The following is an 18711-nucleotide window of genomic DNA, read 5'->3' as shown; positions in this document are numbered from 1 at the left end:
CATGTGTACATCAGAGCATGGACCCGCTTCCCTATAAGAGCTCTTAATATAATGTACTTCAGTAAGCTGCTTATAATTTAACGTATGAATAAATTATATATATATATATATATATTTACACTGTATGTTGCGAACACCAACTCGAAACCTTATCCTAAGCAAAACACCAAGTGTAAATTGTAATGATTTGTACTTAAAAAAGGGCTGCATCGATCATGTATCAAGTACACAGAAAAACCTGACGTACAGTGTTGCCTAATATATCTGTACCAAAACGTAAGCAAAGGAGGAGATATCAACTTATTTGGTCATTTCAGCCCTTTCTGGCACTGTTGGATCTTCCGTCCAGAACTGAAAGTTGTGGTCACGTGAATGCAGATGATTTAGAGCTTCTCTTTTCTCCGGGTAGAGGAGGAAGTAAGTTTGCTCTTTGTCAATCTCACCACACCTCATTGTCTACAGAACGTTTCACTCTCAAAAAGGTAAAGGGCTTCAGATTTTCTCTCACTTACACACACCCATGCACAGACTCATACGATGTTGTTATAAATTACAGAAAAGTTTAAACTGTGATTTTCATTGTTGTTGATCTTGTTATGTAGCAGGATGAAGTTGCTGATCATTGCAGCTGCCTCTCTGGCAGTGGTGAGCTGTGCCAGCCTCTCTCTGGAGGACCTGGAGTTCCACGCATGGAAACTCAAGTTTGGCAAGGGGACTCTCGTTACTTTTCTGTTCTCTATAGTACGACATGGACATGACAATTAATTAGGTGGCCCACAACATCCTTGCTGATCAGGGCATCAAGACCTTTCACATGGGCATGAACCAGTTCTCTGACATGGTAGGATCACTGACTAATTGTAGAATGCAATACAAATGGCAAAAAGTGCCTAACATGGCAACATCTACCTCAACACTACATTCCATTTAGTATATTCCTAGCTTTTGGAGTGATTTCCAGTTTTCCAATCAGTTTTCTTCTTCTTTTACAGGACAATGAGGAATACCGTAACACTGTCCTCCTCAGAAGCACATTCCTTTCCAACGAGACCAAAACTTTGGACCAGCGAGGTATAAACACCTCCAGACAGAAAGGGGGCGCTAAGCTTCCTGACTCGGTGGACTGGAGGAAAAAGGCCTGTGTGACCCCTGTCAAAGACCAGACCCAGCACTGTGGATCCTGCTGGGCATTCAGTACAGTAAGTTACAGGCATAGAGGAGTCACAGTTTTTATGTGTGTGAGTTTACAGTTATTCATGCTGAGACAATTTTATCCAGTGCAGATATACATTACCATCAGTATGAATGTTCCCTAGGTACTGAACCCATGACCTTGGTGTTTTTAGCCCTTGCTCTATTGACTGAGCAACGGCAACTGTGTTTGTGTAAAGAGGAAATGTACCTGATTATTTAAACAATGGATGACTTCACAGTTCGGTGTCTGTCTTGTCTGTTCTTCTTCAGACAGGTGCACTGGAGTCTCACACCTGTATCAAATATGGACGTCTCCCCTCTCTGAGTGAACAGCAGCTGGTGGACTGCACTAGGTCCTATGGAAACATGGGCTGCAATGGAGGCTACATAGAGCGGACCTATCAGTACGTCATCAAGAGTGGAGGAGTGGACACTGAGGACTCATATCCTTATCAGGCAGAGGTGCTATACATTTAACTTGGACACTTAGACAATCCTCTTGTGTAGACAGACGTAATGTAGATGGCTGTATAATTTTGGACAGCTGTAGGTAAGGTGAGATCGAAGGGGATTTTCAGTCCATCCCACTCTGAAGTATCCATCTATTTGAGTAAGAAAAAAAAAAGTAAAACAATGCTGATGAAGAGCCCATATACAGAATAAATCTCTCTAATCTCACGTATCTCTTGAACTGTTCATTTACATGCATTTCCCTAAAGCAAAGTCCTATACTATTGAAAAGTATACCTTGTCTGTAGTGTGAGTAGGTTTGGTTAAACAATATATTGTAAAAATGTAAATGAAAAATTTGTAAAAGTAATTGTATTATTGTAGTAAGTAATGTTATTCTTTTCACAGCAAAGTGACTTAAGTATAGAGAGTGCAAGTGCGGTCAATCTTAAAACCGGATGATGTGATAATGATAGAAATATAAATGCCTCTCAGGATGACAATTGTCGCTTCAAACGCTCTGATGTTGGTGCCACCTGCAGTGGATATTCTGATGTAATGCCCAGTGGTGATGAATCTGCACTACAGCGGTCCGTGGCCAATGTGGGACCCTTGTCTGTGGTTGTGGATGCTGAACACTTCCAGAACTATGGATCTGGTAGGGGGTCTCTTACACCTACGGTACTGTTTATTGGATTGATTGATCAGTTGACTGATTGATTGATTGATTGACTGGATGTAAGGGGACCAGTATGAACCCAAGAGAAGAATGGTTGGATATTTAGTTGGATAGATAGACAGAATGACTCATTGGTTAATTTAGTGTTCATTGTTTTGCAAAGGTGTCTTCTCTGACCCTTCATGCAGTAGCAGTGATCATAACCATGCTGTGTTGGTGGTGGGCTATGGAACTGAAGGTGGTCAAGACTACTGGTTGGTGAAGAACAGGTACACATCACATCGTAACTCAAATAAGATCTGTCTATCTATCTAATGGATAGTATTAAATAAATGTCTGAACAGAAGGGGTGACAGCCTTTTTGAATGCCTTTGTATAGCTGGGGTGTTTCTTGGGGAGAGGAAGGCTAATTCAAGATGTCCCGGAATCACGGCAACCAGTGTGGCATTGCATCTTATGCCTGTTATCCTATAGTCTGATGGTGAGTTGGTGACACGTACTGTATGACTCAGATCACATACGATTAGAAACACTCCAGGTTATATCTTGAGGTTATTAGTGTCAGTATATGACAGTACATTCGAATCATTAATTCAATACATCCAATACAATTACAATACATTCATTTGTTGATGACAGAAATCCCACTCGGTTTAACAATGTTATTTGAAATGCAAATTTGAGAAATTCTTATGTGTACACAGTATTCATTTAATTTCCAGATTTATACTCCTTCCTTTCAATGAAAGTTCTCTGGCCTAGGAAGTAGGAGAGGAAATAGCGCCTATTACATGAGTAAATAATTAATGAGCCACCAAAATCGAAGAAGTCATGAGTTTAGACATTTTTTTGTATTTCATATAAGTACGTAAACTCTTGAAAAGTATTAGGTGGTGAAAAAACGAAATGGGTTAGGACTCGTAGTGAGAGCCCTCTGTGACAAACCTAATATTTCACTGTCTGTTTGTCCCACAGAGGTCAATCAGAGACAACTAGACGACAAGACGACTAGAAACCTCACTGATCTTTTCTTACTATGCAGAAAGGAAAAGCAACTTTCAACTATAACCTTTCATCTTTCATTTTGCCTCAACTATACATTAGACACCCTTGGACAAGAGAAACCCAAACAAACCAAAATAAGATAGTTCATTTGACCACAGTATGGTTACTGCTATAATTTATATTTTACAACTTCAAATTTCAGCTCTCAAATGATGTTGTCTGAAAATGTTTGATGTTTTCAGGGAAATGTGTCTTTTTAAAGACGTGTGGTGTGAAGTTTCCCCATAACTTAACAATAGCTGTTCTCTAGGTCTTTAGCCTGTTATGTAAACATTATGGGAGCCTGATACGTCATGGCTGACATCATTAGAAGTTAAAGATCATCATTGGGAGATAAAGATCATTATCTAGCTTATGAGCCTGTGATTAAAGTCCCTTCAGCTGTCTTAGCACAGTTCTTGTCAGATTTTCTTTTCTTTTCAGAGTCTGAGGTGACAGTCACTGATTGTGTATCTGTACACATATATGTATATCGTCACAAATGCTGACTGAAAGTATATCCTTGTCTTAGTCATGTCAGGCTTTGTATTCCATGTGATCTACCATAGTGGTTATGATGTTGATACGTTGTTTGTTACGTGGTGTCCGGTTTCCTCTTCCTGCAGCCATATATACAATTGACCAAAATACAGCCTAGATGACTTCTGATGTAGTGTGATGTTTATATATGTTACCTAAATAAAAATGTCATCTTCAGAACATGAATTTGTGTTCTGTTTTGTATCTCGTGATTTTTTCAGTCATACATTCTTGTTCATGTTATCAATCAATCAATCAAGCAATTTGTTTATTTGATCAAGAGGGACAGTGTACATTCATGAACATTAAAATGTAAATGCACCCAATTATAGCCAAAAGGCTAGTTTCTATTGGCAGTCCCCCTGCCAGATTGAAAAAGGCTATACAACCTAAAAAAAGGCATTAACGTATGTATATCAAACGTAACATTGACAATAAATCAAAAATAAAATAAAACAAAAGAAGATAAGATAAAATAAAATAAAATACAATACAATCCCAATATACAAGTTCTACTGCTTACCCACTAATGATCACATTTTTGGTTATTTATCAACCATGTTTTGAGATTTCTTTTAAAGCAGTTGAATGAGGTTGATTCTCTAATGTTCTTTGGGAGATGGTTCCATTCCCGGGCTGACCTAACTGAGAAAACCGACTGTCCAAATACACTTTTTTTTTTTGACATGTTGACATCAGAGCATGGACCCGCTTCCCAATAAGTGCTTCAGTAAGCTGCTTATAATTTAACATATGAATAAATTATACATATATATATATATACACTGTATGTTGCGAACACCAACTCGAAACCTTATCCTAAGCAAAACACCAAGTGTAATTTGTCATGATTTGTACTTAAAAAAGGGCTGCATTGATCACGTATCAAGTACACAGAAAAACCAGACATACAGTGTTGCCTAATATATCTGTACCAAAACGTAAGCAAAAGAGGATATATCAACTCATTTGGTCATTTCAGCCCTTTCTGGCACTGTTGGATCTTCCGTCCAGAGCTGAAAGTTGTGGTCACGTGAATGCAGATGATTTAGAGCTTCTCTTTCTCCGGGTAGAGGAGGAAGTAAGTTTGCTCTTTTGTCAATCTAACCACACCTCATTGTCTACAGAACGTTTCACTCTCAAAAAGGTAAAGGGCTTTAGATTTTCTCTCTCTTACACACACCCATGCACAGACTCATATAATGTTAATATAATGAAAGTTTAAACTGTGATTCTCATTGCTGTAGGTTTTATTCTGTGGTAGCATGAGGTTGCTGATCATTGCAGCTGCCTCTCTGGCAGTGGTGAGCTGTGCCAGCCTCTCTCTGGAGGACCTGGAGTTCCACGCATGGAAACTCAAGTTTGGCAAGGGGACTCTCGTTACTTTTCTATTCTCTAAAGTACAACATGGACTTGTCAATTAATTAGGTGTAATCAGTTATGTCACAGCATTAGTTAATAATTACTGCTTGTTGTTACTGTTAAAACCACAAAGAAAGACTGATGTTTCTCTCCTCGTGTTTACCCCATAGGTAAGTCCTACCGTTCCCCTAAGGAGGAGGCCCAGCGCAAACTCACCTGGCTCTCCACCCGTCCCAGGGTCCTGGCCCACAACATCCTGGCTGATCAGGGCATCAAGACCTACCGCATGGGCATGAACCAGTTCTCTGACATGGTAGGATCACTGACTAATTGTAGAATGCAATACAAATGACAAAAAGTGCCTACCCTGGCAACATCTACCTCATTGGCGTATCTAGCCCTATTATAGTTTCCTTAGCACCCCCAAAAATATATATTTTTTTTTATTTTGAAATCGTCAAATTCACACCTAACAACCGATTTAGTGAACTTATTTTGTTTAATTTTTAGAGTTAGAAATAAAATAGTCTCGAGTAACACAGGAATCCCGCCTGTTTGAGACTGTGGTGGCAAGCGCACAGCGCTGTTTGGTCGTGAGTGAGCAAGCCTTGCGAGCGTGCAAACAGACGATAACGTCTAGTAAACAGACTTTGAGCGACTGTCCGACCCAAGCTGGTGAAAGCTGCCATAATCAGCTGCTGGATATAAAGGTATAGCACATGAAGTTTAAAATAGTAAAAGAAACGAAATGGTTCATCACAAGTTAATTATAGATGTCGTGGCTCTCTTTTATCATGCCGGTTAATTGATCCTGTGGGTATGCTACCCTACTCAGTAGCTCCGCCAGCTATAACTAGCTAGTGAACTCTAGCCTACAACGTTAACCTACTCACTTGAGCTGCAAATCCCTACCATGCTACAGTATAATTAGCACCTATCTCAGCAGATGTCTTCAATATGTTTATTGTTGTGCCATATTTTAAATCTAAATTTGTTAATTTCTCTTCCTAAAACCCACCAGAGGACACTATTTAAAAAGATATTTTCAAACATTTCTTATAGAGGAGCTTGTCCCCAGACCCCCCTAGTTTTGCTGGGTCACAAGAAATAAAATAGGTTTTATCTAGGGGCTTAGCCCTGAAGGGACCGGCATAGGTCATAAGAATATGCCATAGTCAATAATTCAATGATATTAAACCTAGTTATAATTGTTACTTTTATTTGGATTTAACTAGCATGTAAACAGTTCCTGGGTGAATATACTTGATTTTGACCAGGGGAGTGAGGTACGACATTGGTCTCACCTCCCCCCCAGGTCGAGACAAAGAACCCTGCATGCATGGCCCATTTGAATAGACGGTAACACCCCTTAGATATCAGTGTATTTAACAGACTGTTCCTCAAGGAATAAGTCAGATATGCTGAGGTGAAGTCCTGTGAGGGAGGACGGATCTGAAAGTCTCTGTCTCACAGTGGTCGGCCGCCATTCTTCAAGAATAAACCTGGATCCTGACTGATCAAACCTAAGACTGAATCTTCAATATATGGTATAAATTATATCCCATCAGCCCCCCCAAAAGTTCCCCAACTAGGATCTACCTCAACACTATACAATCTATTTGGTATATTCCTAGCTTTTGGAGTGTTTTCCAGTTTTCCAATCAGTTTTCTTCTTATTTTACAGGACAATGAGGAGTACCGTAACACTGTCCTCCTCAGAAGCACATTCCTTTCCAACGAGACCAAAACTTTGGACCAGCGAGGTATAAACACCTCCAGACAGAAAGGGGGCACTAAACTTCCTGACTCGGTGGACTGGAGGAAAAAGGCCTGTGTGACTTTTGTCAAAGACCAGACCCACCACTGTGGATCCTGCTGGGCATTCAGTACAGTAAGTTACAGGCATAGAGGAGTCACAGTTTTTATGTGTGTGAGCTTTCAGTTTTTCATGTAGCAGACAATTTTATCCAGTGCAGATATACATTACCATCAGTATGAATGTTCCCTAGGTACTGAACCCATGACCTTGGTGTTTTTAGCCCTTGCTCTATTGACTGAGCAATGGCAACTGTGTTTGTGTAAAGAGGAAATGTACCTGATTATTTAAACAATGGATGACTTTACAGTTCAATGTCTGTCTTGTCTGTTCTTCTTCAGACAGGTGCACTGGAGTCTCACACCTGTATCAAATATGGACGTCTCCCCTCTCTGAGTGAACAGCAGCTGGTTGACTGCTCTAGGTCCTATGGAAACATGGGCTGCAATGGAGGCTACATAGACCTGACCTATCAGTACGTCATCAAGAGTGGAGGAGTGGACACTGAGGACTCATATCCTTATCAGGCAGAGGTGCTTTACATTTAACTTGGACACTTAGACAATCCTCTTCTATAGACAGACGTAATGTAGGTGGCTGTGTAATTTTGGACAGCTGTAGGTAAGGTGAGAACGAAGGGGATTTTCAGTCCATCCCACTCTGAAGTATCCATCTATTTGAGTATGAAAAAAAATGAAGTAAAACAATGCTGATGAAGAGCCCATATTCAGAATAATGCCCATCTCTCTAATCTCACGTATCTCTTGAACTGTTCATTTACATAAATGTCCCTAAAGCAGGGTCCTATACTAATGAAAAGTGTACCTTGTCTGTGGCGTGAGTAGGTTTGGATAAACAAAATATTGTAAAAATGTAAAAGTTGTAAAAGTAAATGTATTATTGTAGTAAGTAATGTGAACAATATTTTTCATAGACAATGCAAGTGCGGCCAATCTTAAAACAGGACGATGTGCTAATGACACAAATATAAATGCCTCTCAGGATGACAATTGTCGCTTCAAACCCTCTGATGTTGGTGCCTCCTGTAGAGGATACACCAAGGTGAAAACTCCAGGAAATGAATCTGCCCTTCAAGAGGCTGTGGCCAATGAGGGACCCGTGTCTGTGGCCATTGATGCTGAGCGGGACTTCCGGTTCTATGAGTCTGGTGGGTTCTGGGGTACATTTTTGTCACTGTAGGTCATATTGAAATGGTAAAGGTCTGACTGATGTAAAGGCTTTTACAACCTATCTATGTATATATCTATCTATGCATAGTATATATCTACCTGTCTGTCTGTAATAGTAATAGTAGTAATAGATTGATTGGTGATAGACCAACTGACTGACTGTCCATCTCACTAATTGACTGATTTGCAAAGGTGTCTATGATGAGCCGTCCTGCAGCAGAACTAGACTGAATCATGCAATGTTGGTGGTGGGCTACGGAACTGAAGATGGCCAAGACTACTGGCTGGTGAAAAACAGGTGAGCAGGAATCACACTAATCCGCCTATCTCAATCATCCATACAACATGGAGTGCTTTATTCCTGTGTTACTGTAATAAACCTGTTGACAATGACAATAATATTTGCTGTCTTCAATTTGTTTGTAAAGCTGGAGTGCTTCTTGGGGAGAGGAAGGCTACATCAAGATGTCCCGGAATCAGGACAACCAGTGTGGCATTGCTTCCTATGCCTTCTACCCTGAGGTCTGATGGTGAGCAGATAAGGATTTGCATCTTGGAGGTTGTTGTCATGTTCTCAAATCGCAAGACATTAGTTGATAAACAGGAGAAACCCACTGAATACACTGGAAGAATATTTTGGAATCAGGTTACGAGAATGTCTTTGAATAAATCTGAGAGTCAGGGACGTGCGGTCCTATGAGGCAGGTGAGGCAGAGCCTCACCTGTCATCTTGAAAAGTAAAAAAAAAAAATTATAAAATAAAATAAATATTGATATTTCTCTACTAATCTGTGGTATATGTGTAATTTCTGCATGATTCCAATCATTTCGAGCATTTTTATAATCAAAATCGCTGAATTCGCTGAATTTGCGCTTGTCCTATTCAAATAGACGGGAGAAAACAAGGGACGTGCGGTCAGGTTAGGTTATGTATTGTCTATGGGAGCTAGTGAGGCAGTGCCTCACCTAGGATTGCGCGAGCGCTCCAAACTGGGTTTTGCGCATGCCTGCGCATGCGTAGAACCTTTGAGCTGAGCTCAAAACGCATTGAAAAATCATGTAGGTGAGGCACACAGTACCTCTGCCTCAATGAAGGGGGCGTGCGAGAGCGCACCTGTCGGGGTTATGCTGGGAAACGTTGCTCTTCTTCTACACTTCTACTTGACGGCGAAAATGGAAGATTTTATTGCTAAGCTGAAGCAGTTCTCAAAACTGGACTTTCAGTCCAAACGTGAAATGATTAATAATGGGAGACCAATGCCGGAGTTAAAAGGTATTCTTCAAGCGACGGGACAGAAGATAACTCGATCGACTTCTCACATTTAAAGCCAAATTGCTTTGAACATGTTTGGAACCTCAAGAATAAATTTGGTTTTGAACTTACAGCGGCAGCTCCGTTGATTTCCCATTATTTCTATTGAGACTGCTTTTTATTGGTGAGCTGATTTTGAGAAATTAAACTTAAATTGTAGGTAAGTTGTGTTTCCTGGTTGCAATGGTTATCCTGTTGTTACGTTAGCTAATTAGCTAGCTAAGGACACTTAATAACCTTAAGAGTTAATCGGAAGAGTTCAATTTGCATGAAATGATAGCTGGTTATCTAGCTGATGTTACAGTCTCCTCGATTTAACTCTTAAAATTATAATGGGAAAAGGTAGAAAACCTCAGGGTGCTTCTGCAACTTCGTAAGAAAGAGTTCATATTCAGGAGTTCATATTCATGAGTGCATAATATTTACACATGAGTTCATCACAAGCTAGCAGCTGCCTACTGTATGCACCTTACCTATGTTTATGTAAAGAATGCTGATATGAAAAACAACCAGTAGTCAATGTGAAAGCTGCCAATTGAATGGTGATCTTAGATACTCTATCGTAAAGGCGCCTATTAACGCCCCAGCTATTAAAAACATTTATAGATCGAAAAATCTGTAATCAATCAATCTTACATATTTCAGTAGCGGTGGGTGTCTAGATTAGGACTGGTAACTTGTTTGGATTTCAACTGAAACGTGTTTTCAGTTTTTTTCTCCGTTGTGTAGACCGACACGCAAAAATAGCTGATACAGGAGGTGGAACCCATTAACAGCCTTTCTGTATATATGTCTATGGAAAGCTCTATGACCCTCACAAATTCTCGTTGCGAAATCGAATTCGTTCAGTTCGTTCCATGAGGGTTTGTACACACAGAAATAAATCGCTGTCTAGTACACTAAATAACGCTGTACTGCAATTTTTTGCACACATTCAAGTTAAATACCCCCTTTGGGTAGGAGCGTATGGTGTTTAAAATCCGTTATCCTGGTTGATATAGAAATCAATATTAAGTAACATGTACCTGCGTGAGGCTGTTAATAGGTTTCGGGCGTTAATAGGCGCCGTTACTAAATTGGGTTTATGTATTTGTAAATTTGACTCTGAAAAAGTCAGTGCCTCACCAGCCACGAACCTCACCGCACGTCACTGCTGAGAGTGTATGAGAAGAAATACAGGAAGTTAAATTGAGGAAGTGTGCAGGTATAGAGGGAAGTTCAAGGTTTCGGTTTCACTTTCAGTTTTTTTTCCACAGAGGTCCAACAGAGACACATGAAGATGATGTAGTGTTCAACGACTACATAGTCCACTGGATATTTGTTACCATAACAGAAGAGCAATTATTACTGTAATTTTCAATACCAGCTTTTATCTGTCAAATTTGTATCTGGCTTATACTAGACATGAACATATGGGGAACTGATAGTTACGGGAAACATTGATTATTCTAAAATGTTTTCAATGTAGCTTCTTTAACACATGAATAATGGTGTGAGGTATACTGTGGCTGGCCGTGTGGAGTTCTACAGTTTTGTACCCCTGTTTATCGGTTACCGAAATACATTTCAACAAATTGAAATTCAAAAATGTGTTTTAAAGTGATAAATAAACCTTGTATTGCATAGATCAGGTATCTGGAAAACCCACACTGTACCCCAATGAGTTTCAATGAATTTTGCATCAAACAAATGTGATATAGTTTCTCCCTATCCAAATATCTGTACAGATGATAATGCTGCTTTGAAAAGGCCACCCTTGTTTGACCGCAACCACAGCTTAAGTTGTTGTTCATTTTAGTCACTATAGGTCATATTGAAATGATAAAGGTCTGATCACATTTTGAAGTGAGAGATGGATTGATTGATTAAATGATTGGTTTATTTTGTGGAATGATAGATTGACTGATGTAAAGGCTTTAACAACCTTTCTATCTATCTATCTATGCACAGTGTCTCTCTGCCTGTCTGCCATAACCACAGCCTATGTCAGCAATCACAGTATATACTGTGTTTGGAATGGCTAAGATTGAGTGATGGTCAATAAATAAGTAAGAAGCAATAATTATAGATATATGACTTGACTGCATTAAATATGAAAGTTTTTTACCCCTGATGCAGATAGCCTATTTCTGGACATTAGCTGACTGTAAAACTGAGAACAACAAATAAACAAATAAAAACCAAAACCATACAAACAAAAAAGATTTCTGGTTCGCCCTCTTCACATGATGGAATTTAACCCATGTGATTCATTCCTCAACTCACATGGACAGCTAACTGTGCCACCACAAAATATAAGCTTGTGTAATATGTTTGTTACAGGAACAGAAACAGAAACGGGAACAGGAACAGGGACAGGACACACATTAAGAGTGTTCATAGTCAGGATGTGGATATAGTAGGTATTTAATGTCATGTCATGTCTCACCGCCTGTCTTGGGGAGATAAAGGCATGGATGAGCAACAACTTTCTCCAGCTAAACAGTAGCAAAACCGAAGCCCTTCTTGTTGGCACTCCACACCAGGTTCAGTCATCCTCCTTAACTCATCTCACCTTCGACAGCCAGGTCATCCCCCTCTCCTCCACAGTCACTAATCTCGGAGTTAGGTTTGACCCTCACCTGACCTTTAATGACCATATAAAACACCTGTGCAAAACCTCCTTTTATCATCTAAGAAACATCTCCAAACTCTGCCCCACTTTAACCCTATCAGATGCAGAGAAGCTTGTCCACGCCTTTATCTCCTCAAGACTGGACTATTGTAATTCGCTTTTCTATGGGATCACTGGCAAGAACATCCAGAAGCTGCAATACATCCAAAACAGCGCTGCCAGGATCCTGATGAGGGTCCGGAAATATGAGCACATAACACCAATATTACACTCACTACACTGGCTCCCTGTCTCTTTCCGAATTGACTACAAAGTCCTTATACTCACCCATACATGCATAAATGGGCATGCACCTCCCTACCTGCAAGAATTAATTACTCCCCAAACCTCCAGCTGCACCCTCAGGTCTTCAAACAGCTCGCTCCTCCGCGTCCCCAAAACAAAGCTCTGCACCATGGGCGACCGGGCCTTTTGCTCGGCAGCGCCACGCTTATGGAACAGCCTCCCTGACCACCTAGGGGCAACGCAGACGCTGGACTCCTTTAAAGCTGGACTAAAAACATTTTTATTCAGGAAGGCATTTCTGGCCTTGTGTTAAATCGTATGTTAAAATGTTAAAAAGTTTTCTATTATGCTTATGTTAATTCATTTTTATTTTATTGTATTATTATAGTTCGTTTTTAATATGTTGGCACTCTGAGATTCTTTTGAATGAAGAGTGCATTACAAATAAAATACATTATTATTATTATTATTATTATTAACTATATAAAAGAAAAAATCTTCTCATGGTGTAACAGTAAGGGACTTTTCAGACAAAACCTTTCAGACTTGTGAGCGTTGACATATCAGAGAAGAATGTTGTACTCTTCATATATAGAAGGTCAATATGGGAGAATCCAATCTCCACACATGCAACACTGAGTGAGTACATGCATGCTAACTCTGCTTCCCTTAAGCCTGATGATTACATGAAAGCTATGTGATTCCTACCGCAAACACACAAATCACCAATGCTGACATTGAATCTCCACTTAGCCATTCTGATAATTTACCAGAAGTCCAATATTGCAATCTATGCTGAATTTTGCGATACAGTCCACCAACATTTGTCAAAATTGTCAAAATGAATCATTACATGGAGGACCCTCCTCTATAAGGGGCCGTCTAGGACATAACTATTGAGACACTCTCACACTCACTACTGACACTCTCACACATACTAATGAAACACTCTTACATTCACTACTGAAACGCTCTCACACTCACTACTGAAACACTCACACATTCATACATACTCTGTAAACCTATGCACGCTCATATATAAAACCTTATACATACTCATCTGAAACACTTACACATACATATGAGAAACACACACGCATACATACATACCTCTGTGTCATATACACATACATATGAAATGCTTACATGCATACAAGTGAAACATTTATACGTATCTATCTGAAACACTCATGCATGCACATATGAAAATGCATATATATATATATATATATATATATATATATATATTGTTGAACACTTATACATTCATAACTGAATCTCTTGCATACGATTACAAAGATAGAAAAAGTTTAGATACATGTGCAAGTGTTTCACATATATTTGTATAAATGTTTCAAATGTGTATGTATACGTTTTTCAGTTATATGTATGTATGTTCTTACATGAGGATGTGCAAGCGTTTCACATGTATTCATACAAGTAATTTCAGTAGTGAGTGTAAGAGCGTTTCAATAGTGAGTGTAAGAGCGTTTCAGTAGTATGTATGAATGAAATGTCAAGGTCGTCAGTTACGTAACACCTTACGTCTAGATATAGTTTTCAGTCCCACTACGTTGGCTATCTGTAAAGCATTGTAAGAAGCTCCTCGAAGTAGGAAAGTATTCCTTCAAACACATTTCAAACAACACTTTCGTGAAGTTAGATATAGTGCTGGCGAAACTAGCAACAATCTTACAATTCCACAATCAAGAGTCGAGACTCGAGAGGTCCAACGCCAACGGTCAATGGTATAGTAGCGAGTAAGAGCGTGACATTTCAGGGTTATTTCAATCAATATATTTTGGGGAAAAAAGCAATTCCCTGCCAGTTAAAACCGAGTCCCATGCACTGGTTAAATTGCTCAATTGATAAATCATATCGTGGGCGACATGGAAGGCCATTTCTGGCTGTAGGTGGAACCGGAGGAAGGCAGTTTTCTTGATCTCTTCTTCTAGTTCTAAAGTTACCAAACCTATTAAAACAAAAACATATTGACTCAAAAAAAACAACAGTCTCTCCATCAGGTCCTTCCCTAGAACGAACCATAGACAACATAGAATTTAGGGTAATGGTGTGGTCATCAAGCTCTCTAAAAATCTCTCTTCTCCTGGGTCTTGCTGTAGGCATTGAACGCAGCGCACCACCCTATTGAAAAAAATCAACGATGTCATCGCGATTGCCAATTACGAATAAGGCCTGCAGACTGATCAAAATAGTTAGAAGTTGCGCCTTCATATTCAATCACAAAAGAAAATATCGATTGAAATCACCCTGAAATGTCACGCTCTTACTCGCTGCTATACCATTGACCGTTGGCGTTGGACCTAATAAACTTCAGATCTACACATTCAGCCTCTCGAGTCTCGACTCTTGATTGTGGAATTGTAAGATTGTTGCTAGTTTCGCCACAACAACCAGCACTATATCTAACTTCACGAAAGTGTTGTTTGAAATGTGTTTGAAAGAATACTTTCCTACTTCGAGGAGCTTCATACAATGCTTTACACTAGCCAGGTGACGTTACCACGTTCATCTACGATTGGGGTGACGCTGATTATGTGTAGGAGGATTACATTCATAACTGTACGGCGGGGCTCTAAGAATACATTTCTAACAAATCTTTTTCTGAAATGCATTGGGAAGTGAGACCATTCTCAACATACTTACATGATGGTACATTATCAGTCAATTGTTAAAGTGACAGACAATTACATTGCTATGCATATAGATGTTGACCAAACACCCTTCACACCCCTACTTTTCACAAAACAGAAAAGTAGTATGGCTAAAAGAGGAAACAAGATTCGGTAAGAAATGAAAACTGCAACGAGAGGTTTCTGTGAAATATTAAGGTTGTTTTTCAGGTACGCTATTATCTATGCATTCAATGACAAGTTATCTGGCATTTATATGTTTTGAAGCATAGGGATGCACAATAAAATGAATAACCGCATACCATATTTTGTTAATGATTCGCCAAAGTTACAACCTGATGTCCTTTTGACAGTTTAATAATAATAAAATAATAATTCATCTTATTTGTAATGCACTCTTCATTCAGAAGAATCTCAGAGTGCCAACATATTAGAAACTAACTATAATAATACAATAAAATTAAAATTAGTTAACATAACTAATTTTTTAACATTTTAACATACGATTTAACACAAGGCCAGAAATGCCTTCCTAAATAAAAATGTTTTTAGTCCAGCTTAAAAGGAGTCCAGCGTCTGCGTTGCCCTTAGGTGGTCAGGGAGGCTGTTCCATAAGCGTGGTGCTGCCGAGCAAAAGCCTCGGTCGCCCATGGTGCGAAGCTTGGTTTTGGGGAAGCAGGGTTTATTCGCTTGTTTGACTACAGGGTAGATGAACAACTTGAACGACCCAGACTGGAACATAAGGCCCGACCAGGGGGCAGGTGGGGGTAACAGCAAGTGGAATTATGCCCTCCTGGTGCCCATGCTGGGCCTCGCTGCATTTCGTAAGTAGCGTACACGAAATCCAAAACAATTTGCCTGGAAATAGTCTACATTATCACCAAAGAAATGTGGACATTCTGTGAGCTGAGAAGTAGTTTAACCAGTTATTTCCAGTGATGGTGGGCAAGTTGTCTGTTGCAATAAAACCCTGCACCAAAAACATGATAGTGCGGTGCTTTAACACCAGATGATTTAAAAAAACTGTACATACACACCAATTAAAGGTAGCCTCGTCATCCATAAATCTGAAGATATGTAGAGGTAGAAATTCATTCGTGTAACTGTTTTCCCATCATCTGTACAGGATGGATATGGTCCAAAGAGTCCGAGAAAGAGATTAATGAGGCCAGGACCAAGAACTAAGATTCAGTGAAAACTGAAACTGTAATGTGAGGGTGAAATCTTCTTTATACAGGTTGTCTTGCTAACTGATCATTTTAAGAACGGTAAGTGCCGACTTGTCAAATTGTAATATTTTTACAGCATAGCGATACACAATGAAATAAATGGCTGCATACCATACAGTTTTAAATAATACTTTAAAATTACAACATGACTGTCCATTTGACAGTTCATGACGACTTTTAATAGTAATCCCTCCTTGACAAAGGGAGTAGCCTACTTATTCTTTATTTACACTTCATTTCAGTGCAACAGAAATTAACAACTTGAACATCAGAACAAAAGTGTGTCTTAAAAGCAGATCAACAATACTGCCCGATCTAACATTACGTCAACAATCAATGTAACGAGGAAGTTCTCTGATATTGGGATCCTGCCCGTGACAATGTTCATCATACAAGACGTCGAGGGCATTCGTCCCAATGAGTACAGGTGCATCGCAGCTACTGCGTATATCTGGATTCACAAGTGCTAAAGTGGACACTTCAGGTTCATTTGCAACAAAGTTCTTGGGGAATTTCAGGCCAAGTATGGAACGTTTTTCCCATTAGCACCCTCAACATCCAGGCCATCTAGTGGTTGAATGGGGTACTCAGATAGATGATTTTCATAGAATGAAGCTGAAATTGTGGTCACCTGAGACCCAGTGTCTAGAAGACAGTTGCAGTTCACTCCTGACTAGGGCTGTCAATCGATTAAAAAAAATTAACTAATTAATCGCACATTTTTAAATTAATTAATCGCGATTAAAAGTTAGTTTTTCTTCTTAAGACTAAATCTTATAAATTTACGAGTAATCACTTCATACAGGGTGAATTTTAGACACTGTTGTTTAATTGTATTTTTTTTTAAACACAATGGAGCCCCTCGTTGGTAAATCTTAAGATCGTTAATATGCTTTGCATTAAGGTGATAACTTAAAGACGAGCTGCTTCTGTGATAGCTAAATTCAGCTTGACAAATGCTACATACAACTTCAGTTTTGTTGATTGTTCTGTCATTTTGGCTCTTAAACAGAGACTTTCCGCCCAACAATCCCTCAGCTCTCTCCATCTTCAACTACCGCAGTGGTTCTCAAACTTTTTCTGTCATTCCCCACTTTGAACAAGGGGGGCTTTTCAAGCCCCACCTGTCCCTCATCGCTCCCATAAAATGGTAGGCCAAGCTTAAAATTGTCAATTATTGAAATAACCTCGAGTAATAACAAATAGCATCTTATTTAGGTCAGCAAATGTATATTGCTTGGAGTGATTTAATGTTTCATGTTGTAGTGTATTGTTGCTATGGACACGCACACATGGACGGATTATGAAACCATTGGTCAGGACGTGTAACAAAATACACCGCTTCCAACCACAAATAAGAGATACATTTAAGCCACTTCTGATATTAACAAATACAAAGTCTAAAAACAATTGACAGCAAGCAAGGTTAATAACAGCATCTTCACGCAGAGGCTCTGGTTTAGGGCCCCCCTGAGCTCAGGGGACCTTGGGCCTGGGCCCATTCAGCCCGTTCAGTAATCCATCCCTGCACGCACACAATATTGTATTTCTTTCTGTTGACGGACTTTGACAACTGTGACAGTTAGTAACGCACTTGTCTAGTAAGCCTCTATTAAATGATGCCTTCCCTCGCACGCTCAAAAACAATGACTAAGTTATTTAGCTCGTAGGTGTTCGGAGAGGCGTTCCCTGTGTCCGACTCCGTGAAATCGGAGTAGCATAAATTAGGCATAAGTATTTTCCGTTTCTTGTGTATTATTGTTTCACTCATAAGTTTTCACCTGACATCAATAAAGGAACAAGGCAAGTTAACTGTAGCCTACACAGCACATAGCACAATACAAGACAGTACTCTAATAAAACAACCAATATGAGGCCAGAAATATAAAGTCTTTATTATTTTATGATGGTTGCTGTCACGACTTCGGGCAACCATTTGGCACATTGGCGGCCTCTGGTGGCCAAAGGGACATCATGAACTAATTTGTGTCCACATGTGCCTTTGTTGTCTTTGTGTGCCCTCACCTGTTCCCCATTGTGTTTTGTGTTCTCACCTGTTCCCCATTGTGTGCTCTCACCTGTCTCGCGTTTTTGTGATTGTCACTTCCCTCTATTAGCTAGGGTATAAATTCCTGGCTAATCTCTGTGGCCCTCATCGGGTCGTTAGTGTTTTCCTCGCTATGCCTAGCGCGAGTACAAGGTTCGTTCACTGTGCAGTTCTCGTACTGCTTTTTGTCGCGTTGCTCTCAAGCATCGCCTCTCGCTGCTAGGGCGTAGTTCCGCTGATAGCTACACTTTTAGTAGCGTCTTTAGTTTATGGCCTTTTGCCCTGGATTTGTATC

At 39.7% G+C, this 18711-nt stretch overlaps 1 protein-coding gene, 1 long non-coding RNA gene and 1 pseudogene across 3 annotated transcripts; all 3 read left to right on the top strand.

The window, feature by feature from the left end:
- Positions 1 to 322: 322 nt before the first annotated feature.
- LOC105908197 lies at positions 323 to 2802 on the top strand (annotated as a pseudogene).
- A 2128-nt stretch (positions 2803 to 4930) lies between these two features.
- Positions 4931 to 11828, top strand: LOC105908270 (procathepsin L-like). Of its 2 annotated transcripts, XM_012836749.3 has the most exons (9): positions 4931 to 5054; positions 5155 to 5272; positions 5440 to 5582; positions 6954 to 7160; positions 7427 to 7618; positions 8088 to 8253; positions 8468 to 8573; positions 8704 to 8805; positions 10844 to 11828. In XM_012836749.3, exons 2-8 carry the CDS (start codon positions 5173 to 5175, stop codon positions 8801 to 8803), a joined length of 1014 nt encoding a protein of 337 aa, XP_012692203.2. In that variant the 5' UTR covers positions 4931 to 5054; positions 5155 to 5172; the 3' UTR covers positions 8804 to 8805; positions 10844 to 11828. The 2 variants fall into 2 exon arrangements, with proteins under 2 accessions (XP_012692203.2, XP_031435999.1); XM_031580139.2 differs by lacking the exon at positions 10844 to 11828 and having other exon boundaries at positions 8704 to 9037.
- Positions 11829 to 15275: 3447 nt separating this feature from the next.
- Positions 15276 to 16336, top strand: LOC116223446. The gene is made up of 3 exons (XR_004165091.2): positions 15276 to 15350; positions 15845 to 15964; positions 16267 to 16336. It is a non-coding gene; the product is annotated as an uncharacterized LOC116223446 (long non-coding RNA).
- Positions 16337 to 18711: the final 2375 nt, after the last annotated feature.

Source organism: Clupea harengus, chromosome 14 (assembly GCF_900700415.2).
Source record: "Clupea harengus chromosome 14, Ch_v2.0.2, whole genome shotgun sequence".
NCBI lineage: Eukaryota > Metazoa > Chordata > Actinopteri > Clupeiformes > Clupeidae > Clupea > Clupea harengus.
This window is presented reverse-complemented; position numbering and strand designations above follow the sequence as displayed.